This window comes from Heloderma suspectum, chromosome 5, assembly GCF_057233095.1.
Source record: "Heloderma suspectum isolate Gila_16-S chromosome 5, 16-S_ref, whole genome shotgun sequence".
NCBI classification, from domain to species: Eukaryota; Metazoa; Chordata; class Lepidosauria; order Squamata; family Helodermatidae; genus Heloderma; species Heloderma suspectum.
In genome coordinates, this window is record NC_139462.1 from 111017640 (window position 1) to 111043730 (window position 26091).

Here is a 26091-nt window from a genome sequence, read left to right on the forward strand (position 1 = left end):
TAATAATATTCCCAAAATATTTTGAGCATGGGAATGCATTTAAAGGCTATGACCATCATTAGTGGATCAGATCTTCAATTTCTGAGGATCCACAAATAAATTGTCATTGGTCATATCATATCGGCCATTGAAAACTGCTGTTGGCATTGGTGTAATATAGTGTAAATAATTCTCTATTTAGTTATAAGTTTACATTGTTTGGTAGTCCAATTTTCATGAATTCTTAAGAAATATATGAAGTAGCATCAATGGAAAACTTGATTTAAATCAATAATGTTAATCAACATCTTTTTTCGCTGATTTAAAATCAATCTACCCTGAAAACTATTCTACAGAAAGTCTAAAATGTAACAGACTTTGGGTTTAGCAGAGCTAACACCATGAGACCAACACCATGATAGCATTCCTCAATTCTGTTGGCTGACTGCCTATTATCATTTATATTATTATAGCTATCGTTAATAATAAAGCATTTATATGCCAGTTTTCCACCATTAAGGACCCCTCAAGAGTTTAGTCAATAGTCAATAAAATACTAAATGTGAAGTCAAAATGGACAGCATCCATTACAAAGCAGCAAAGACCATAAAATCAAGCAGGGAACCATTAAACAATAGTTTCCTAGATAGGTGTTTAAGTCTCTAGCCAAACTATAATATAATTGGAAACTGCATCTGTTAAATATTCACTAATGTAGTCCAGCTAGAGATGTGAAGGCCCAGAAAAAAAACAACCAGAAACATTTGGGGAAAAAAACAGGTTTTTTTTGTTTTGTTTTTTCCAAGGACCGTTTTTTTTTTTTTTCTGAAAAATTGAACAGTTTTGGATTATGAAATATTTTATTTTAGAATTTAAGTCAAGGTGTTTATATATTGTCACCAAGCCTTTACTCCCCCCCACCCATGATTTCTAAAAAGTATGTAATATGAAGACTTTTATAGAAAAACTAGAGATGTAAAATGTCTGGAAATAACGAAGACATCAGGGGAAATGTTTTTTTAAATGCTCAGCATAGTTATTTCTTCCATTTCTTATTAAAATTATTGATTCAATGTATCTTTTTACTGGCAGATATTTTGGGATGCTCCAAGACATGCTCAGTTTCCCAACATGTGAACAGAGTCCCAATATCAGAATATGGAAGAAAATGTACATTCTTGACTGTTTAGGTTTTGTTCTACGGAGTCCTGTATTTCTGGACTTGTCTTCCTCTTCCTCCAGTCCTTCCTGCTTCTCCTGGCTTCTAGGATGATTCACATGTTTCAGGGACTACTTGCTGAAATTCCCTCTGGTCAAACATAAACTAGGAATCTAAAATATGTTATGTATAACTTGGTTTGCTCATAAAATTAATCACATTTGGTATATTAAATTTTAAAAGCATAGTTTATTCAGACAATAATTACAAATTTACTACCTGAGTTCACTTCTTAAAGTTTTCAAATATAATGATAATTTTATGAGCAAACCATGTTATACATAATATAACTTTAAGTACATAAAGGCTGCTTTCGCTCCTAAAGCAGCCTTCCTCAACCTGGTGCCCTACAGATATTTTGGACTACAATGCCCAACATTCCTGACCATTGGCAATCCTGCCTAAGTCTGATAAGAGCTGAGGTCCAAAATATTTGGAGGGCATCAGGTTGGAGAAGGCTGTCTTAAAGCAACAAAGTGACTTTAGATTTGTAAAGAGTGTTTAAAAATAAGTATTTCTCCATTTTTTTCAAAATTTCCATTTTTTCCCACACAATTTTTTTTCCCCCATGACTTCAACATTTCTGGAAATTTTACATCTCTAAGTCCAACACCAGCTGAAGAGACTCATGGAATCATAGAATAGTAGGGTTGCAAGGGGCCTACAAGACCGTCAAGTCCAACCCCCTGCTCAATGCAGGAATCCAAGTCAGAGCATCCCTGACAGATGGCTGTCCAGCCTCATCCTGAATGCCTCCAGTGTGGGAGAGCCCACTGCCTCCCTAGGGAATTGGTTCCATTGTCGTATTGCTCTAACAGTCAGGAAGTTTTTCCTAATGTTCAGCCGGAATCTGGCTTCCTGTAACTTGAGCCCATTCTTTCGTGTCCTGCACTCTGGCATGATTGAGAAGAGATCCTGGCCTTCCTCTCTGTGACAACCTTTCAAGTACTTGAAGAGCGCTATCATATCTCCCCTCAGTCTTCTCTTCTCAAGGCTAAACATGCCCAGTTCTTTCAGTCTCTCTTCACAGGGCTTTGTTTCCAGTCCCCTGATCATCTTTGTTGCCCTCCTCTGAACCCTCTCCAGCTTGTCTGCATCCTTCTTAAAATGCGGTGCCCAGAACTGGACACAGTACTCCAGATGAGGCCTAACCAGTGTGGACTATATAGTGTTCCTGTTTAATATACTGATATCTGTCATCACACACACAACTTTCAAGCCTAGCCAAACTTAAGCCACCAAAGGAGGACAATGACCAAGCTCAACTGAATTCACATTCTACTAAGTTTGAGGTCAATCAGAGTGACCAACCCACCCAACAGTCCACACCTATTCAGTCATCTACCTGCTGGGAGAGCCCATGTTCTATAACAGGGATTGGCACCTTCTGACCCTCCAGATGTTTTGGCTTCAGCTCTCATCATCCCTCATAATTGGTTATGTTGATGAGGACTGACAGGAGTTGTAGGCCAAAACATCTGGAGGGCCACAAGTAACCCACCATTGTTCTATATCCAGGAACAGCTACTGATCAGATTTCTAAACCCAAATATCCTGCAGGCACTCAATTTAGCTTCTCCCAAGAACAGTGAATCTCTACCTACTTAAAACAGGTCTCTCAGGGCAAAAGAGAACTGTCTGCAGATCCCAAGGTTTCACACAATATCCTCAAAGTCTTGCCCCTTTAATAAATATCCATTTTGGCCCAAGTCCTAATGACTTAGTCAAATCATCAAGCAGACTATCTGCCATGCATGTTGAGGATATAGCCACCAATGACACTTGTTTCCCTATACAGGAGAGGAGCTTGCCACTGAAGTCAACTTGGTTTCCTCCTCCTTGTTTATGTATATCACTGCACTTGTGTTTTCTGGCTGAACCAGGATACTATCCCCCTCTAATGATTAAGCAAAAGACTGCACAGCTGGAGAATTCCTCAAAGTTCCAACATTTACATGTGAAGGTCCTGCCCTGCTGCAGTCCAACATCCTTCCTATAAATCTCCATCAAGTTCTGAAGAATCCACTAAAACATTTTAGTGCAGATGTTCCATACCCAAGCTCAAAAGTCTTAAGGTCTATGCAATAATGTTAGCTATACACTGAACTTGAAAATCTTCTGGCTCCATCGCTGAACATACATATACTTTTGGTTGAAAGAACACATCACCATTCAATAATAGATGCTATACAAATCAACTGTGACTGTATTACTCAAAATCTACTTCTGGAGTCAGGCAGTCACTACAAACTTATCTGAAACTATCCTGGGTTGGCTTTTGTTTTGCTGCAACACAGCAGTCATTTATAAAAATATATTGGCAGATTGGTACTGTTATTTGTGATTGATACATTAAATAAATGTCTCATAAATAACTTTCTATAGGAGCTGTAAAAAATGTAATATACAAAAATACAAATACAATTCCAATAAAACAATCAGAAATATAAAACTAATAAACATGCCAACACAACTAAATCCAACCATAAATCCATGATAGAAAACTGTTACTGGTAACAGTTCCCATTTGAAATTTACTACAAACTCAGGAAGTACAAGATTTTATTTGCTTGGGTAGCAGTAAGAGCAATTATTTTTTTAGCTATCAGAACCTCAGAATAGAGAATACAATAAAATCCTGTTCACAACAGCCTTTAGTTCAGAGATTCTTAAACTGTTACCTAGGAACAAGTTGCCACTAACAAGACTATAAAGAAGTACTGAAAAAGGTTGAAGTCACTTGTTTCTTTGACATTTCCACCACATGCTGAAGAGGTAATCCACTCCTCATTTTAAAATGCCTCTTTAGCATCATTAGGAACTTCAGAACTCCCATCTATGTGCACAGTTACACTGTTTGCATAAAGCTTTGTTGGACTGTGACCACAGAGGCAAATGCAGCTCTTGTAATTCAAAAGCTTTTTAAGCATCTTCCTACATGGTGGCCATAAAGGTAGAAAAGGTGGCAATGTGCAAGGAACAAACTCAAACACCAATCATCAGCACTACAAATTTTAAGTAGTACACATTTAGTTTATGCAATGTTGAAAAACAGTTGCTGTACATTTTTTCTTCAGTTCAAATTAAGACTTTCATATTGAATCAAGAGTTTGAAAGTAAAAAAAAAGTTGATCTAGTCCCAATGTTACGCAGAGACACAAGATTATCCTCAATTAATCCCAAAATTAAATTACACAGTCCTGGCCTTTAACACAGTATGCCACAAACACAGAGAGAGAAATTATACCAGAGAAAGGAGTTTTACAGAATTCACACAAATGGGCCAAGTCACAAGAAGAAGTCACATCACTAGGTCTCTGTGTATACCAGACAGCTGCACAATTCCACAAAAATGTGTTGTACTGGACACAGAATGCTGCTTGCTGAGAAGCATCTCAGCTTTCATTTCTATCCCTTATAATTGTAAAGACTGTGTAACAGTGTTGTCCCTACTGCTCCCACCCATCCCAAAAGAAAAATCTCAAATTTTCTCACTCACTGCCAGCTCTATTTCCTGCAATCTCCTTGAATCTACGGAAGTCAATTCAATTTTTCTCTCCCAATTGGAATTAGCTGGAAAAAGCTCTCCTTTTCAGACCTTAATGCAGCCTTCCCCAACCTGATGCCCTCCAGATGTGTTGGACTACAACTCCCATCACCCCCCCAAAAAAAACCCTACTGGCCATGCTGGCTGGTGGGAGTTGTATTCAAACACACATGGAGGGCACCAAGTTGGAGAAGGCTGCATTAATAACTTTCTCCACATTCAGATGGGAGACCTAGAACGTAATATTTAAAATGGGCAGCTGCTACCCAATCAAAATTCACCCACCAGGCTACTGTCAGCCAGCCTGCCTTCACTACTCATCCATTCTCCACTGAGCGATAGCACAGGTGTTCATAACAATGCTTCTACCAGCTATTCCCTGAATACTGCCAACCAAGTAATTCGGAGGAAAAATCAATGTAGTTTAAGAACTGGATTTTCAAAGTACACTCATAAAACAGTCTTTTCCAGACAAATTCCTTCACAGATTCACAGATATCAGTTCACTGTTTTTCCTGTTTCAAACTTCATCCCCTAAAGTTCTCAACATTTCAAACTACATGTTATGGGAAAGCAACACGGTGCAAAAACAAAGAAAAAGAGATGAAGTTACCAGCATTATAGTAGTACAGTTTGAATTACGGATCAAATGAAACTTGATCGTGAAAGGTTTTGCATATACAGACATGAGGCTCTCCAAGGTTTCACAGAAATAAAAAGAGAAAGTTTCCATACTGCTATGATGGCACCAGCCCCAATTCTATTTCTGTAGTTAAATAACTGCATAAACATAATGAAGAAGAGTGGCAAGGATTCTCCATGTCCACACATATAATATGGAATAAGACTTAGGCTTAGTTGTCACAAAACAGATGAGGTGAGAAACCTGTGCCTGGACTATACCAGTGCAGATTTCAGGTGGAGCTTGTATGATGGAATTCTCCCCACCAGACGACAAAATGTGTATGTACGTACAGTGGTAAGTGTGAATGCAGAACCTGACAGTTAAAGCAGAATCCCGGGAACCCCAGCTATTTTTGAGGATTTTTTAAAACGATAGTCAAGTTTCTAGCCTGGGTTGAGCATTCTGAAAACAAAACTGGCAATTTCTGTAAAACGATCCAGAGCTGATGTGTGATAAATTACTACATGCCCCCTCATGGCTTTTTATTCACTCTCTATTGCTTACCAAAAAGGCTTCACTTGACACTACACTGCTGGACTAGATAGACCTGTAAAGGAAAGTTCTGCTTCACTAAACCTTCGGGGCTCTTTGAGAGTGCCAAACAGACATGCGAGTAGGGGTTTATAAAATTATGCATGGTATGGAAGAAGTATATAGTGAACACCTTTTCTCCTTCTCCCTAGCACTCCCAGTCACCCAACTGACAGGCAGACCATAGATTTAGGACAGACAACAGAAATTACTTCTTCCAAACATGTATAATTCATGAAAATTGATACGCCAGGATGTGGTGATGGCCACTAGCTTATGTAGCTGTAAAGAGGGATTAGACAAATTCAGGAGGGGAGAGGTCTATTAGCAGCTATTAGCCATGGTGGTTAAATGGAACCTCCATGTCCAGAGGCAGTATGCCTCTAAATACCAGTTGTTGGCGGTCAATAGCAAGAGAAAGCAATTGCCCACCTCATGGGCTTCCCAGGGGCATATGCTTAGCCACAGTGGGAAGCAGGATTAGATCCTTAGTCTGAATATCCTTATGTTTTAAAAACTTTTGACTGAAGACGGCTATTCTTATTATGCACAGATTATTTTAAAAGTGGCCAATTCTGAAGTGTCAATCAGCAATATCTCCATGATGTTTGCGTATTTCCATATTAACTTACATAATACAACTTAAAGGAACAGTTTTTGGTAAAGAAACTGCCCAACGTACAATACCCAAGGATATTTATTTATTTGTTGCCCATTTGGCCGGCTACCCAGCCTCTCTAGGCGGCATACAATACAAATAACATGAAATACAACAAATTTACATAATCAACTGAACAAAACAACATTGCTCTAAAAAAACCCTAATCCAAATGCCCGCCTGGACAGCCAGGTTTTCAAAGCCCAGTGGAAGCTCATCAAAGAAGGGGCATGGCAGAAGTCACTAGGGAGGGAATTCCACAGAGTGGAGGCCACCACAGAAAAGGACCTGTCCCTAGTTCTCACCAGCCTAGCTGTCCTGGCTGATGGGACAGCCAGAAGGTCTTCCGAGGCCCATCTCATTGAGCAGCATCCCGGGTATTGTTGGAGACGCTCCTTAAGATAGACTGGGCCAGAACCATGTAGGGTTTTAAAGGTCAATGCCAACAGCTTGAATTGGACCCAGAAAACAACTGGTAACCAGTGCAACTCATTCAGCACTGGAGTGATGTTGTCTCGCCAATGGCTGCCTTTATTCAGGCGGGCCACCGCATTCTGCACCAGCTGCAACTTCCGAACTGTCTTCAAGGGTAACCCCACATAGAGCGCATTACAGTAGTCTAGGGAAGAGGAGACCAGGGCATGAACTACTGATGGGAGCAGATGGTTAGGGAGATAGGGACATAGTCCCCATATCAGATGGGGTTGGTACAGCGCTGCCTGGCTCACGGCTGACACCTGAGCCTCCATGGACAGCTGGGAGTCTAAAATGACCCCCAGACTGCAGACCTGGTCCTTCAGGAGCAGCCGCATCCCACTGAACACCAGGTCAACATCCCCCAACCTCCCCTTGTCTCCCAGAAAAAATACTTTGGTTTTGTCAGGGTTCAGTTTCAGCTTAGTCCTTTCCATCCAGCCACTCACCGACTCCAGACACTTGGACACGGTTGCTACAGCCAACCTTGGCAAGGATTTAAATGAGAGGTAGAGTTGCATGTCATCCTCATTTTGGTGACACTGCACCCCAAACCTCCTGGTGATAGCCCCCAGTGGCTTCACATAGAAGTTAAATAACATAGGGGAGAGAATAGAACCCTGTGGCACCCCACAAGTGAGCAGCCAAGAGTCGAAATACAAATACTTCATAATGAAGTACAAAAGGCATAAAGAACAGTTAGTTGTAGGACTGTGTTTCCTGTTCTTTTCAGAAGAGATGCTGTCTTATCTACAGCCACGTGGTTGGGCAATGAAGAGCTGGAGTTACCCGAGAGCCAGAGCTTCTACAAAAAAACATTGAACAAGAATGAGAGACTTGTTTCTATTATGAAAAACTGGCCTCAATAACCAAGCAAATATTTTTAAAACTATTGGAGCAATTATTTACTAAAGTAAACAAAATCTGCCATTTCTGTATTGCCTTCAAAGAACAGATTGCAATAAGATCAGTTAATGAGAAAAAATATTATTATTATTATTATTATTATTAACATTTCTATACCACCCCACAGCCAAAGCTCTCTGGGCAGTTTACAAAGGGTAAAACATTAAAGATACAACATGCAAAATTTATAAATATAAGAAACACACAAATGGACAGTATACACAAAGACAACATATCTCTAAAAACAACTTTGAGCAATCAGCCAAACCATAAAACAAATCCAGGATCAATTAATGCTGCCACATGCCTAGGAAAAGAGAAAAGTCTTGACCTGGCTGAAAAGATAACAATAACCAGGCAGGCCTTATTGGGGAGATGATTCCATAATTGAGGGGCCACCACCAAGAAGACCCTCTCTCTTGTTGCTGTCTTCCGAGCCTCCCTTGGAGTAGGAGCCCAGAGGAGGACATCAGACGTTGAGCGTAGTGTATGGGTGTGTTTGAGCTGGGAGAAGTACTCCATCAGGTATTGCAGTCCTGAGCGGTGTAAGGCTTTATAGGTTAAAACCAGCACCTTGAATCGAGCTCAGAAACATACAGGCAGCCAGTGCAAGCGGGACAGAGTTGGTCTTATAAGTTTGGACCTTCTGGTCCCCATTATCAATCTGGTCGCCACATTTTGCACAAGCTGCAGTTTCTAAACCATCTTCAAAGGCAGCCTCATATAGAGTGCACTGCAGTAATCTAATTTGGAGGTTACCAGAGCATAAACAACTGAAGCCAGATTACCTCTGTCCAGATGAGGCATAGCTAGTCTACCAACCGAAGTTGGCAGAAGGCACTCCGTGCCACTGAGGCCACCTGAGCCTCAAGTGACAAGGATGGTTCTAGGAGAATCCCCAAGCTACAAGCCTGCTCCTTCAGGGGGAGTGCAACTGCATCCAGAACAGGTTGAGCACCCTCCATCCAGTCAGACAAACCACCTACTAACAGTATCTCAGTCTTCTCTAGACTGAGTTTCAGTTTATTAGCACTCAGCCAGTCCATTGTCACAGCCAGGCACCGATTTAGCACATCCACAGCCTCACCTGATGAAAAGGAGAAGTAGAGCTGCATATCATCAGCACCCTGATGACAATGTACTCCAAATCTCCAGATGACTGCATTCAATGGTTTCATGTAGATGTTGAACAGCATGGAGGACAGAATGGACCCCTGCAGAACCCCATACTGGGGCCGAGCAATGTTCCCCAAGCACCACCTTCTGGAGCCGATCCTCCAATCAGGAGCAAAACCACTGCAATGCTGTACCTCCCAATCCCAGTTCAAACAGTTGTCCTTGAAGGATACTATGGTTGATGGTATCAAAAGCTGCTAAGAGATCAAGGAAAATCAACAAGGTCACACTCCTCCTGTCTTTCTCCTGACATAGGTCATCATACAGGGCAACCAAGGCTGTTTCCATGCCAAAACCCAGCCTGAACCCCGACTGAAATGGATCCAGATAATGGGTCTCATCCAAGGGTGTCTGGAGCTGGCTTGTAACCACCTGCTCAAGGACCTGGCCCAGGAATGGAATATTTGCCACCAGACTGTAATTATTAAGATTTTCCAGATCCAGGAAAAAAATCCTACTATCCATTTATTTATACCAGCTTAAAAGAGCATTTCACATTATTGTTTAAGAGGAACTAGATGACCAGACACACTCAGAACAGAGACAATGACAAAGGGAAGAGGTATTCTCCTAGTAGTTGACTCCAAAACACCATAATCTCAGCTATGCCTGTGAGCACTATCATTTACTTGAAAGTACTTATTTTATGCTTTTCTTGTATAACTAATAAAGCATGGATAGGAGTTTTCTTTATTACAAGAAAGAACGCCTAGCAATTTATTAAGAGTTGCAATCTAGCTTATACACCCATAAATTGATACAGGAGAAAATATCTGCCCATTAGAGACACGTAGGCGGCAAGCCATTTTCTGGAAATTACGTCAATGAAAATTACTTCCAAGTTAAAAAAAAAAAGTTCAAAAAGTGATGTTGCCATAACAGCTGTTGAAAAATGATCCCACTTGAATCTCTAGCTTATCCCAAAATACTAGGAAATAAAATGGATCTTGAAGTATGTAGCTATCATACCTCCACTTGTAAACACCATTCCAGTACTGAGAGGAGTTTCATCCAAGCAAGCCAAATGTCTCTGAGAGGAGAAGCTCACAAAATTTGCCTTGTACAACTAGGAATTCTCACTTTGTAGAAATAACATCCCAAGCAATTTAAAGGGTAGATGAAGAGATCTAGGCTTGTAGTTAGCTATTCAAGCATTTGCTCAGAGCAATTTCAAATTCCTTCCAAGCAACTTGCTTCCAGCCTTATCACTCAAGTACATTAAAATTAGTCCTTTTTGTGGCCCTATAAGCCTGCAGTAACCAGCATTTCTAATCTACCTTAATCATTCTAGTTTCTCTTCCGAAAGGATGCTAACAAAAGAAAACCAAATAGGAGCAAAATCAACATGACCTGAAAATCCAAAACACCAGAGTCAAATTATGACACAGGAAATAGATCACCAAAATGGACTAAAGAGAAGAGATTAAAGTCTTCTTCAGGGAGAACAATATAAAGAAAAAATGTAAGTAAATTGCCATGTACCAGCCTGCCCAACAATTATCAGAGTCATTTCACATGTTACCGCAAAGTATGGATGCCACATTTCCACTTTCTCTTCTGCAACATCTGCAAGAATATCTGCCTGTTAGAAGGCATGCAGGAAACATACTTCCAGGGTTTTCAGCCTATCATGGCTTCCAGAGGCATGACTGAAATATGTTATCCGATATACATATTACAGAAGAGACTTGGGCCAAAACAGACACATGGGGACTCCTATTTTGCTGAAGCAGCCCTCAATCAGCACTGCTGATCTAAAAGGAGTTGTGAGCATACCAAAATTGGGAAAGCTCTTGGCATATTTTACCAAAAGAAATGTGTACAAGATACCAAAAGTTAGATTTCTACTTTAAACACATTGTATCCTTTTTGCTACATTTCTGAAGTTCTAGTTACTATGCAAATGTCTGTGATACAAGTAGGCATTAATATTCTCAAATGAAAACAATTAGCTCTTACTTATTAGTCTGAGACACATATTTGTAATATGCAGTAATTTGGCAGCTAGTTTCTTGTGTATGCTAGATATTAATTTATACCTTTTACTGCCTGTGGTTGATACAAGTTCAGAATTACTGTAATTAGTCCAATATAAAAGTATATAACTTACGTAATAAATTTGCTTTAACCAGTGTGGGTGTCACATAGCTTTGTTTCCATAACAACCAATACTTCAGAATGATAACTGTATCTACAGAGAATGAAAGCCGGATTATATAACTGATGGAGTCCTTGTCACCAGCAGTGACAGACATTGTGTGAGTTACCACACCAACTTTCAGTTTGGGAAACCATGCTATTAAGAGTTTCCAGACAATAGACCTGTTTGACCCAGGTCACCAGTATTATGATTAGGAGAGTAACAACCATCACTACTTCTGTTGAACTCTGGTTTTCTTCTTATTCTTCCAAAAAAAAAAAAAGTTGGTGCTAACTACTGTTGAGGTACTCACTATATGTTGATTCTACCATTTTAAAATATCTTGTATCATCACATTGTTAAGACTACTTCAGGAACAATTTCCAGCCTGGATCAATAATAGTGAAGCATTCAGAAAACGTATATTGCCAAGTGGATTTCAGTACTCTTTGGAGAAAATGCATACTGACCTTACTTACATCTGCTCTGTCTAGTTAAACTATGGAGCAGTGGACATCTGTAACTGACACAGTAACAGTAGTAACTACCAGGTTCCACTCCTCCTACATAGATTCCTATTTTATGGAAGCACCCAGGGTAACTGAACCAGAAGGGAGAGGCCAGGAACACAAATAACACAACTGATGCCAAAACCAAACTATTGTTCTCCATTGCCATAGTATCAGCAAAATGCTAACCAGATGGGAATTGACAGTAGTCCCTAACCCACTCGATCTGGAGCAGGAGCCACATGCACACGATCTGTCAAGTACTTACTTTGAAGGCTGACATATTGTGGAAGTTGATGTAGGCAGACTACAACTGATAGGGAGTTTCAGCAAAGGCAATATACCAGATGCCTTCTAGACAATAATTTAAGAGGTTGGTTTTTGACTTATAAAGGCTTGAGCCTTTTCTCCAATATAGATCAAGAGATCCTCTCTGCTGAATCATTCATACGTACGGCAACACATGTAGACAGGAATTCTTGGTAGATGCTCTCCCACTGTAAGGCTCCATCCCCTTGGAGACTTAACCAAAGGTTAAGCATCTTCCAAAAACATTGAAAGAAGACTTGAGGTGGGGGCTTTTTAACAGGTAGTTAGTTAGACTGGGAAGTGAAAATAGGTGATGTTGTGATTTTAACATCTGGTAGTGTGTGTGTGTATTTGGGGAGGGGTGTATTTACATGTTATAAAATCTATTTTCAGCTGTTTGCTTATATTTTGATTTTTGCTAGAACATGCTAGGAGGTTTTCAAACACGGAAGTATAAAAATTCAGCGAAAATAAATAGCATCCCTTCCCACTGAAAAAGAAAGGCAAGGTAAGTTGCCTATTGCTAAACAAAGTATAGTTGTTAACAATATTCACTGAATAGACGCTTTGCATGCAATGACATCCTCATCCACAACAATGTCGAGAAAAATTTGATTCTAATTTCCATTCTCAACCTCAAAGGCTCTTCACATGGGTACCTAAAGGGTAAAGTATTGTGAATGTGTCCATATCCATTATTAGGCACTTTAGACTGGGGGCTTGAACCATGGCAATGTACCACCACCTCTTTTGAACCCAGTCCATGTGTTGCATACTATAATCTGGCAAGTAGGATTATACTGATAAATCATGAAAAGCAACTCTCCAATTATACATTAGAACAGCACTCTCCAATCTGGTGTCTTCCAGGTCTGATGGACTATAATTCCCAGCCAGCATGGTAATACACTATTAACTGTATTTTTACAAAATTAAGAAAGAAACAGTGTGACACAACAGATTTCAATCTACAGGAAGACAAAAAAGAAAAAGAAAGAAAATGCAGCAAGAAAAGTGATAAGGAAAGACACACCCATAGCCGACACGAAATAAGTCAGTGATTGGAATATAGGTAAGAATCCTTTGACTGAGATGTTAATACAGTAATAACAAGCCAAAGTATTTTTCAAAGATGAAAACGGGAGCACCTTTATGTCATGACTGCTTTTAGCCCAAAGAAGGAACACAGAGTTAAGAGATCTGGTTTTCATACAGAAGAGATAAAAGGGGAAAGAAGGTTGAATGATATTTTGCAAACTACACCTCTGATGCTGAAAAACTGATTCAATTACAGAACATACAAAGAGCCATGCCAGATCAGACTAAAGTCTTATCTAGTCCAACATTCTGTTCCCACAGTGGCCAAATAGATGACTATGGGAAGGCCACAAGCAGAACAAGAGTGAAATAGCACCCTTCCATAACTGGCATTCAGAAGCAGATTGCCTCTGATACTGGAAGTAATATATAGCCATCAGGACTAGTAACCATTGATAGCTTTATTTTCCATGAATCTGTCTAATCACCTTATAAACCCATCCAAGTTGGTGGTCATCACTACATCTTATCACAATGTTCTGTAATTTAAATACGCACTTTGTCGAAAAGCATATAGCATACTTCCATACACACTGGCTGCATTTGCACATCAGGTACTCCATGGTTTTGCTGCAAGCACCAATGTGAGAACAGTGCTTGTTTCCCACCCCCCACACTTTCTAGCCTATCAGCAGGACTGCAGGGGAAAACGGGTAGAGTCTCCCTGGCTCCACGGGCCGCACTATGGGCTGAGCATCTCTGGTTTAGTATGACATACACGACCAGAAATAAGTCATACTAAGCCCAGGACCCATGCATTCCCTTCTCCTGCCTCTGCTCCTCCTCCTCTCACCCCGCCCTCCATGTAGCCAGGAGAAGTTCAGAAGCCTTTGTTTTCCCATAACCACAGTTTGTCATGTCATCTGGAGTGACAAACTACGGTTAATATTAACTATGGTTAGCTTAAAACAAGTCAACTTCAAACCATACTTTTCGCCCCTTGGCTTGTTTTAAACTAACCATAGTTAATGTCAACTACAATTGCCAGTTTGGACAACACATGAAGCTGTAGTTAACTAGAAACAGAAGAAAAAGCTTCCAATCTCTTCCTCTTGGCGGCAGAGAGGGGAGCGTGAGAGCCCAAGGCTCACTGCAGCTTGTTCTTGCTGGTGCACGTTGCAGTAAACCAAAGTTGGGTAACTTGTGGCCCTCCAGATGTTTTGGCCTACAACTCCCATCAGCCTTCACCACTGACTATGCTGGCTATGGCTGATGGAAGTTAGAGGCCAAACCATCTGGAAGGCCACAAGTTGCACAACCCTGCACTAAACCATAATTTAGTGTGACATGCAAACTTGAACACAGTTTAAAATGGTCCTAGTCTAGAAAGTCCATAGAAGCTTAAGCTAAATACCCAGAAAAATGTTAAGTTGATTCTGTAGCAACGTTTATAATTTTAGATTTCTGCTATTGTACAAATTATTGGGGAGGGGGGAGGGAAGGAAGGAAGGAAGGAAGGAAGGAAGGAAGGAAGGAAGGAGCCCTGAATACTAGGTAGGCCATTTAAAATATTAACATTTGTTATATTTATGAAGACTGAACTCTGCATTAGACCATTCATTATCTAGTGTTCACTGCTGGAGCTTTCAAACACTAGTGATTGTCCACCAATATCTCACCCAGCCAGAAGCTTCCCCTGGGGCATAGGTAAAAAGAGGCCAATTGGAAAAGCAACTACATGTGATCTCATCAAGGCCACATAACTGCCATCAAGGTGTCAGATGGTTATTGCTTGAAAGCACTGTAAACAGAGAACCATGATTTAGTTAACAGCATTTGTCCACTTACTATCTCCAATTCAGAAGTGCCAGAACAAGGTGACCCTAGAATGCCAAATTAAAAAAAAAAGGTTTGCCTAACCAAGCCTCCTAGTGAATACTATAAAATGGCAGATTAGCATCTAATTGCTTACCTCACCACAAGAAAGAAAAACATATTATACACAGAAGCTATGTGGTGTACTAGACGGAGAGTGCTGGACTTGGAAAAAGAAGATGAGTTTGGATACCTGTTCAATCACATTCACTGAGTGCCCTTTGGCAAGTCACTTACATAGGAACATGGGAAGCTGCCTTATAAAGTCAGATCATTGGTCCCTCTAGCCTAGTATTGTCAATATTGACTGGCAGCACTCTCCAGAGTTTGACTGGAGATAACAGGGATTGAACCTGGGACCTTCTCTATGCAAAGCATGTGCTCTATCACTGAGCTATGGCCCCTCCCCTAACATAATAGCCTAACATATCTCATGAATCGAATCTAAAATTATTTCTAGGCCACCTTTAAGGGTGGAATGAAGTTGTTGAGAGAATAAAATAGACACCACCCTCCACAAACCATCCTGAACACTCTAGCAGAAGGATGGGATACACATGGAACAAATAAAAGAAAGAAAATTCCCCAACAGTTGCAATGACATACTTTATTTGATTTTTCTCCTGCTGCATAAAAATGACTTGATACACAATTTTCATCTTGTATGCGAAGCTTTCCCACTGAAGCGTATTTGCTTTTTTCCTCTGCTTGCCATCATTTACAGAACTCGGGAACTATATGATTCTCATTACAACTTCTACCTCTTTTAAAAAAAATTGTGTATGCAAGATAGACAATTCATTTTCCAAAAGTTTATTTTTTTCCCCAGAAATTCCTTCAGTGCCAGGGTTTTCACTGAAAATTCACACGACAGATCAGCACACTTTTGAAGATGTTAAAGCACAGGGCTATAGCCATGGATATCTCTTACCTACTACCAGCACCACTGGGGTTGAGCTATTGTCCTTGGACTCTCAACTTTCATTAAAAGTGTTTGAGAGACAAGGCAAAATGTGCAGGGACAATTCTGCCCATTCATTTTGTGAGAAACTAGCCTACTCCTGCTTAGCTGTGACTGACATTTTAAAAAGCAGGGCTGGCCATATAGACAAAAGGTTTCATATGACATACCTATTGTCCAGAGAAGGAACTTCCTGGTTCATTTTTGTCTTATTTGGCCTTCCCTGGTGGAGACGTGATTACGGCCCCAGAGAAAACAAATCAGCAATCCAGGATTTCAGTATAACTGTGATTGGGCAGTAGGCTGCCTACCCAAAATCAACAGGTATCAGCAGAGAGAGGAGTTCATGAACTTTCTAACTCCAATCTTATTTAATATTTTTAAAATGTCTTTTTGCCCCTGAGTTTGTATACATTAAAAAATTACCTTGCCAATGCCAGTGCAGATAATGTCCATCATTATTATACAAATATTGCAGGGGCCGGTGCTGTGGCTGAAAGATCATAGGTGATGCCAGCCATGCATAGTAGCTCGGGCTTTTAAGCCCATTTTTCTGGGCAGAAGAGAGAATTCATAGAATCATAGAATAGTAGGATTGGAAGGTGCCTACAAGGCCATCGAGTCCAACCCCCTCCTCAATGCAGGAATCCAAGTCAGAGCATCCCTGACAGATGGCTGTCCAGCCTCATCTTGAATGCCTCCAGTGTGGGAGAGCCCACTGCCTCCCTAGGGAATTGGTTCCATTGTCATATTGCTCTAACAGTCAGGATGTTTTTCCTGATATTCAGCCAGAATCTGACTTCCTCTAACTTGAGCCCATTATTCCGTGTCCTGCACTCTGGGATGATCAAGAAGAGATCCTGGCCTTCCTCTCTGTGACAACCTTTCAAGTACTTGAACAGCACTATCCTATGTCCCCTCAGTCTTCTCTTCTCAAGGCTAAACACGTCCAGTTCTTTCAGTCTCTCCTCACAGGGCTTTGTTTCCAGTCCCCTGATAATCTCTGTGGCCATCTCCGGCTTGTCTGCATCCTTCTTAAAGTGCGGTGCCCAGAACTGGACACAATACTCCAGATGAGGCCTAACCAGTGCTGAGTAGAGGGGAACTAGTACTTTACGGGATTTGGAAGCTATGCTTCTATTAATGCAGCCCAAAAGAGCATTTGCCTTTTTTGCAGCCATATCACATTGTTGGCTCATATCCAGCTTGTGATCTACAACCATTCCAAGATCCTTCTCGCTTGTAGTGTTGTTGAGCTATGTATCCCCCAATTTGTAACTGTGCATTTGGGTTCTTTTTCTTATGTGTAGAACTTGGCATTTATCCCTATTAAATGTCATTCTGTGGTTGCTGCCCAGCACGCCAATCTATCAAGATCACTTTCAATTTTGTTTCTGTCTCCCAGGGTATTAGCTATCCCGCCCAATTTTGTGTCATCTGCAAATTTGATCAGCATTCCCTGCACCTCCTCCTCCTCCAAGTCACTAATAAAAATGTTGAAGAGCACTGGGCCCACAACTGAGCCCTGCAGTACCCCGCTCGTGACCTCTCCCCAGTTTGAGAAGATCCTATTGATAAGCACTCTTTTGAGTCGGATTCTGTAGCCAACTGTGGATCCACCTGATTGTTGTTTCATCTAGCCCACTTTCAGCTAGTTTGCTCATCAGGATATCATGGGGTACTTTGTCAAAAGCTTTGCTGAAGTCGAGGTATATTATGTCCACAGCATTCCCACAGTCCACAAGGGAGGTTACTTGATCAAAAAATGAGATCAGATTTGTCTGGCAGGATTTGTTCTTGACAAATCCATGCTGGCTTCGAGTAATCACTGCATTGATTTCAAGGTGCTTACAGATGGATTGCTTTATAATCTGCTCCAGAATTTTCCCAGGGATTGATGTCAGACTGACTGGTCTGTAGTTCCCAGGTTCCTCCTTTTTACCCTTTTGGAAGATAGGGACAACATTAGCCCTCCTCCAGTCATCTGGCACTTCACCCGTCCTCCATGATTTCTCAAAGATAATAAGTTTATTACTCTAGGGTGCAGTTCATCTGGCCCTGGAGATTTGAATTCATTCAGTAATTAGGTGTTCCTTGACCATATGCCTATCGATCTCAAGCTGCAATCCTGCCCCTTCAGCCTGTACTTCATAGAGGCTGAATTATATATGACAACTGCACAGTGTAGTACAGTATCTCATTGTTCAAACTCATACCTTATTGGCATAAAACGGGCAGGATCCAACAGCCCTTCCAGAAATGAGCATTTCCGCTTGCTTCAGGGCTTGGCTCCGGAAGCGCTACATCACAGCTGCCAGCAGTAGGGGCCACACGTGCACCACCGGGGCTGGCCATGTGTGGTAGGCCCCCGTTGGATCCTGCCCTCAAGGTGAAAAATGTTTAATATATTTTGTTATTTGGGCTTACACAATAGCCCTAGGGATATATGTACACGAGAAAGGGGGATGGGGCTGAGTATGCTGGTCCTGTCCTAAACGTCCATGCATGCACTGCCCCTGCCCCTCAGTTCCCAACCTCCCCATGTTGAATGAGAAGGTCTGCAGTGGGTTTCTACTTGTGTTTGCTTGAAGAACCATTTGCATGATCAGGAAGCCTGATGAAGCAGCGTTTACAGTCACATAGAGACTTCTACTCACATTCAAGCAAATGCAAATAGAAGCTCAATGCAAATTGTCTTGCTCAACATGGGGAGATCAGGGGCATTAGAGGTGGACCTGGTGTGCTTGGCCCCATCCTTCTTATTCATGCACATATACCCTATTCAGGCATAATCCCTGAATTGAACTATTGTTGACTACATTCAGCTGTTGCTGTGTGAGCTGATGCTTTTTGATTTACTGACATGCTTGAGGTGAAGAACTCTTTAACATTATATGATATAAAACATTTTTAGAGATATTTCAACCTTTTATAGAGAAAAATAAACAAAACAACTTGAAAAAATTCTTACGCTTCAATATGAAATTGCTTCATGCATTTAGATTTCCATTTACATCTATACTCCTGCTCACCCACCCACGGCAAACATTCCTACAGGTGCTCATGACTACAGCTCACAGGGCTAAAGCTTCAGTTCCATCATGTTCACGAATCTTCCACCAGAACAATCTACATTCCATCTTCTCCCTTGCAACACTGGGATGGTGAATCTATTTCCTGGGAATTAATTCCACAGCCTCCCTGAGAGTCTTCCTGTTCATAATGTATTAGCAACCCTTTATAGGACTGTTTATTTCACACCAACTTCCTTCACTCTGCTTAAGATTCCACAAATGTGCTAACCAGTGTCTTTTGTCTTCTGGTACCACACAAGATCCAGTCCCAGACACAAGATAAATGGTTAAAATAGTTGTTATAATCCTGAAGACAGCTCAGAATTTAGCAGGCCTCCACAAACACACACAACCACAAAGCATGCAGACAGAGGTGTGATAAATATTCAACATCATCTCCCTATCAAGAGGGTTGTTTTTTTAAAGACAGCCAGTCCTGGATTGCAGGAGAAGCTTCATACACCAGCCTCAATTCCGCATTGCTGCTACTGCTCCTTTTGACTAGTAATTCAAACACACTCACAGCCCCAACTGCCTGCAGACCCATCTGGTTCTTCTGCAGGGATATCTAGTGGCAAAAGAAGCAGTGACAGAATCAAAACAACAACACTAATAGCCTTCCCTCTCCACACACACACAAAATCATTTGGGACATGTGAAAACACAGTGCCAATGCGTGAATAAAGTGCATGAACAGCGTGCCAAAGGGGGCTTCTAGTTGGAAGATGAAATCCTAGACAATTCTTCTCAATCCTTAACACAGATTAGAATCTGCCTGCTCCACCCATAAACATACACTGAAAGCGTGCAACACTATTTACATTTCAGTATATATATCACAAGGGTGTTCAGAAGGTTTACGAACCAACCTGTATTGTGTTCTTCAGTACACAGCATTTAGGATTAAATGCTATCACTTATCCTACATTCTACACTGACACACTAGCCAAATCTGCAGTACAGTATTAACTATTAGTAACAGCCTTTCTGCTTCCATTTCTTTCTCTTTTTCTCTCTCACATACATATACACTTGTCATACTACCCAGGGAAGCAAAACAATCCTCAATGCCCTCAGAGATCACCTAAATGTAAGGATTTTCTTCACACCTGAGCCCCTCAAGGCCATCCCCCCAAACCACACATTCATCCCTGAAGAGCCCAATCCCCTCCTTCCTTACTCACATCGCTCTCTTGAGGGCCATTTCACACATTACACAGCAATACACTCAGGTTTGCCACACACACGATACACCCCACAGGGAGCTGCAGGGAGCACCACTTCCTCACAAACACACCTGCCTGATACACGTGTTAGCAAAAGCACACAGGACGTGGCAGCAAACCCAGATTTGGCGCTGCAGCCAATCCTGGCGCTCCGGCGGGCGAACCTGTAAGAGACTCGTGTCGCCAAACACGCGTCGGCCCCACTGGCGAGCGACATTTGCGGGGCAAGCGCTTTCCAACAAGCCTGGACGCGCACCGCGGAAACAAAGCCGTAACGCGCGAAGAGCCCCTGAGGGGGCCGGAGAAGCCCCACCGCCCTCCACGCATGTCCGACGCAGCTCCCTCCTTCACCGGGGATGCGGCGGCGGCGGCTTCCCTCACTCAATCCCGCCCGCAAGCCCCGTCTTACCTGTCCCCAGGGACGGATTCCCGGCCGCCGCGGAAGTGGAAGCAGCGCCTCCGCTTGTGGCGGCGCCGCCGCCGCTTCCTCTCCTGCCCCTGCCGCCCGCGGCCGCGTCTCTTGCCCCCGGCTCGCACCGCCCGGCGGGCGGCGAGGCGGCGGCGGCGGCATCCGCCTCCGGCAGCGGCAAGAGCAGCAGCAGCAGCAAGAGGACCCCCGCCGGCCGCGCTCTCCTCCCCCCCCGCGCGCCGCCGCCGCCGCCGGCGGATGCAGCCGGGCGGCTCGGGCTCATCTGTGCGGCGGGCGCCGGCAGCCCCACGCTCCGCAACGGCTCCCTCAGCGGCGGAGGCAGCGGGAGGGTCGCCGCCGCCGTCGCTCTGCCGCCGCCCGCCAGCTCCTGAAGCTGCTGCTGCCCCGCCCCCAGGTGCCTCACGCTCCGGTGACGAGAAAGGCGACGCGGATGCGGCGGCTTGCTGCTGCCGCCGCCGCCGCCGCCGCCAAGACTTCGGCGGGCGCAGGCCAGCACGCATGCGCAGGCGCGGGCCACGTCAAAGCCCTCCGCTGAGAGCCGCGCCAGGCCTCCCCCGCCCCTCCGCGGGTCCCAGACCAGCCTTCTTCGGCTTTCGAGCGGGCATGCGCAGCACGGGCCGCCGAGGCCTCCGCTGCCCTGACCGGTGGCGCTTTCCCCACTATTGGCGCTTTGCAGGGAGGAAGGGAGTCTGCGGGCAGGGTTCGGCCGCGGTGAAACGTCTGCGTGAAAAGTGCGGCGTGCGTGCCTGCTCTTGAGACAGACCGGGAAGTCGGAAAATGGCCAGATCCCCTGGGGAAGAGGCATGCTCAGTGGCTCCTGCTGTGGCTGCGGAACTTGCGCTCTTGCCATCACTTAGAGCTGATTGCTGCCACGTGGAACAGAGATGATAACCCAAAGGCTCCCCCGCCATCGCTTGCTGCAGACCGATTAAAAACCTGCCTGCGGGGGAGCAAGTGCCGCTGTGTTCAGCGGGCGAGCTTTTCCCCCTACCAGCCTTTTGTCGACTGTTCCCGTTTAGGCAGCTTTGTCCATATGTTCTTCTTGAAAGAAGGAATGTTCTAGAGGACAACATGTGCAGCCCAACCCTATTCCTGTTCATCCGGAAACAAGCCCCTCTTCGTTTAGATTGGACTTCTTTCCGAGGTGTGCCTAGCGTTGCAGCCAGTTTTTGCATGAATGATGGATGAATCACCAGATAATACATTCACCACTTTGACGGAGATTTTAATATGTTTATTGTCTTTAAACTCATATCATCGCTATCTGCACATGAGACATTGCAGTCAAGTACAATCAGGATGTTCAGAAATTTTTAAAGAAAGTAATTAGCTTATACATCCATGCCCTATGAAGTTGCCCTGGGACTGCTGAGCTGAAGGGAGCACTGTTTGACCTCTGCCATTGGCCAGGGGATCCAGGGCTACTGGGGAGCTGCACCTTCTGTCTTCTGAGGAAGATAGGAGACCATCCTGGTCTCCTCGATCTGCCAGAGAAGGAACAGCTGCCCCAAAGCTGTCCTTTTCCATCCCCACTCTGTTTTCCTTTAGTATTGTGTCTGTTACATTATCAGCCTGTGGCCAGGGACTCTTCTCTTTCAATATACTGTATATACAGCATAAAGAAAATTTTAATCATGGAAGAAGAAAAGGTTTTGTATGTACATCACAGGATATACAAAAATTTACAGCCAAACATTTGTCAATTGTACCAGATCAAGCATTACCCAAAGAATCCAGAGACTGGTGGTTTTGTTGAGGTGAGAGATAGAAGGCTTTTCACAATCCTGCATTTCTCAGCCTTCCTACGTTGATATGGAGGGACATCCTTTTGTGTTCTAGGTGATCGCAACACTCAGCAGAAAAAGGACTATATCTTGAGTAGGAGGAACATGGCACTTAAGAAATGTAAAGCAGTTTGGACCCTTTAAGTAAAAGAAAATGGATAGTATTTTGTTCAATAGCATTTTGTCACATTATCTGTACAGTTGGAGGTGTTATGATAGTCATCTTCAAATATTTGACTGGCTGTCATGCAGATGATAGAGCAAATTTGTTTTCTGTTGCTCCAGGGAGTAGGACCTGATCCAAAAGGTTCACAATACAAATAAAACAATTTAGTCTAAACATTAGTAAGAACTTCCTGACAGTAGAAGCTGTTCAACAGTAAAGCAAATTGTCTTAGAAGGTGCTGAGCTCTTCCTCAGAGGTTTTTAAGCAAAGGCTTAAGCCAGCTATCAGGAATGCTTTAGTAGTAGATTTCCTACATCAGTAGAGGGTTGGACCAGATTATCTTCGATGTCCCTTTCAAGTCTGTAATTCTAGAGATTTGTCTCTGTCAGGTTGTACGCTATCCCTGGACCAGCCTCAAAGATGTTGGTCAAAATATGACATCTGACAAGGCACATTTCCAAATATTTTCCTGTTGGGCAAGCTGCAATCCTGTACCCACTTACCTGGGTTTTAGGCCTATTGAACACAATGGTGCTTACTTCTGAGTAAACATATATAGGATTACACTGATCCAGGCATGAAATTTGAAAATGGCAGCTCCTATCTTCCAGTGATGTGGGTTTCCTAGAAAATTTGAATTGGAAAATGGCCATCCACCCCCAAATCCAAAGCCTTAAATCTGTTTTACACATTTAGTAAACAAAAGAAACAACTTATTACAAAAAATATTTATACCCCACCTTTCTGCTCCATGCTGTGTACACCATGTTAATTTTACATGCTCTATAAATATTGCAAAAGTTTTCCCAGTAACCAAAAGTAGTTGAACTAAAGTATTTAATTAGGAAAAACAATTCAATAAAATGTGTTTAGGCTACAATCCTGTACATACTTACTTGGGAGTAAGTCCCATTGATTGACCTCAATGGGACTTCTGAGGAGATATGCATAAGATTGTGTTGTTAATGTGGTTTAAATGTATTCAAACAACTGGAAATTATTTTTATTGAAATGCTGAGGGTACTTCCAGATGGAGAGGTCCTAGTGCTAACCATTAAGGCATGGTGCAGCTATTCTGGTTTTCTTCCTGAACAAATTTTAAAGCACAGTAAGGAAAAAAGATGGAAGAAATGTTGGGAAAGCTGGGAGGATTAAGAGTGGAAGGCAACATCATCTAAACTCCCCCGCCCCACCCACCCAAATCCATGAATGAGGTAAAGCAATGGCGTGATAAAAAGCCTTGTCTGGAAGCACCCTGTCAATATTGTATGAGGTAACTTTTATGAGGTAGATTGCTGGGTGATAGCCAAGAATGGTCAGTTGTTGTTCTCCTGATAGCTGGAGATGTCGCTTGAATGCTTTGAAAGAGATAGCCATCAGTTTACATTACAGAAACAGTTTACATTTGGAAGAGGGGAGAGGGATGAGAGTTGGTTGAAGCCTGGTGTTAATCTGGCACTGAAAGGGTTAAATAATTTTGCTAACAAAAGAGTGAAAAGCCCACTTCAAACTGAAGATGGCTAATCTGATCTGGAATGGTCTGAATAAGGATTTTGGGGAGACCTACAAGAGGACCCCCTACGAGACCCCAGACTTATATTTAAGAAGACTGCATACCTACATTGCAGACCTCTGACACATGCTGAAGTTTTGATTCTATGCTAACTAATGTTATGGCGTTATAATACCTCCAACTAAGACTTTACAGGGCTGGCTTTGAAAGAAAAGAAAAATGCAGCTGTCTTTGCAAGCGGCTTCCACAGAGCAGAGCAAGGTCAGGGCTCTGATAAGAGTGAAAGAACTGAAGAACTGAGCATGGTCAGATGTCCACCAGGGGGAGGAAAATCACTATTAGACATCTTGTGTTGTACACATGCAGATAAGAACATGTCCTTACTCCATGCTTGTTGGGTGGGGAAGCCATAACAACGAGCACGAGCAATGATCGGGAAGAGGTGTTGGGGTAGATATGACCAAAGATGCCCGTGAGTTCAAGGAAGATGTACTGGAGAGAAAAATGTCAAGCAAGATAAAGTGCCTAGATGGATTTTGGAAACCTCAGAATAATCCTCTTATACTGTGCCTAAAATATTCTCCAACCACATGGGCATGTAGTATCATGCTATGAAGGGGATACCTTGCTTCTGATTGGTGAATGGGTGGTGCAATCACCCACACACCTTGTTTTTGATTGGAAGATGGTTGTCCCATCACACATTGGAGCCCCTACCTCTAGCCAGAACAAGTATATAAAAGCACAGGTAGAGAGCTTTTTGCTTCTTCTGCTCACTTCACTCTCTCACTGCTTCACCTCTGCTCTTCTCTGGACCACCAGACCCAAGGATTTGGGTAATTATCCTTTTAGTCTTGGAGGGAGCAATCATATGGCCACTAGACAGCGGCTAGACAGCCATAGGGTATCATGTTATCCGGGATCCGACCTCGGAGCCCGCACTCCAAGGTCAGTTCCCGGAGAACCGACCTCCCTCAACTTCCGCGCTGCCTCCGAGGCAGCATGGAACAGCCCTGTCCTCCGCACTCAGAAGAGGAGTGTGGAACAGCCGAAAAGGGGCGTGGCTAGGGGGCATTCCAGGGCGGGGAGGGCGGAAATTCCTGTCTACATCCAATGTGTCATACAGCAGCCTCCCTCCCCACTCCATGCTCCCGCGGCTACATAGCCGCAATCAGCTGTCTAGCTGAAAACGCAGGGCAGGAGAAGCGCGGAGGGAATGATCCCCTCCATGCTTCTCCTGCCCTGCTTTGGATAGGATTGCGCCCTTAGACTTCAGAATTTTAATCCTTTTCGACTTCCAGTAGGAGCCATGTCGCCCTGGCAAGCACCCTGCGGAGGCTCCACAGGTCACCACCTCAAACAGCTTTTAAAAGGTTGAAAAACCTTTTCATCTTCCCCTGGAATTAAAAGGGGAAGCTAGAGTACTATCTGGGTAAGATCTTGGAAAAACAACTCCTTCTGCGGAGCAGCAGAACAGCTGGACTCTAAGGTCAGTTTTACGGAGCATCATCTACTCAAAGCTGCTTTGAAACTCCTATGTAATTCGGAGACTTCAGGGTTGACGAGCTCCAAAAGTATTTATGAATTAAAAATACCAACAATATCTGAGGACCTGCAAAATCTGTTGAAGTGACTGTTTGTTTGTAATTATACTTACTTGCTTTCTTTACGGAAGAGGAGGATGGCAGCATCAAGGGGAAGGAAAAAAGCTGCGGGACCACCGCCAACTTCCCCAACCCCTCCCTTGGCAAAGGTTTCTAGAAATGCTGGAGATGTAGAGGGGTTGCTGGCTCTGATAAAAACTTTGTCTTCTCAATTAGCAGAACAGGTTAAGAGGCTGGATACAATCCAAGATTCTATTACTAACCTTCAAGGGGCTGTGGATTTAATT

The 26091-nt window shown here is 43.0% G+C and overlaps 1 protein-coding gene across 1 annotated transcript in view; it reads right to left on the reverse strand.

Annotated features, from left to right (window-relative positions):
* STIM2 (stromal interaction molecule 2) overlaps positions 1-22853 on the reverse strand; it is a 101600-nt gene extending 78747 nt beyond the window's left edge. The window contains exon 1 of the mRNA XM_084856968.1: positions 20717-22853. Within this exon, the coding sequence (XP_084713094.1) occupies positions 20717-21587 (871 nt within the window). The 5' untranslated portion in view covers positions 21588-22853. The remainder of the gene's footprint in view (positions 1-20716) is intronic.
* Positions 22854-26091: the final 3238 nt, after the last annotated feature.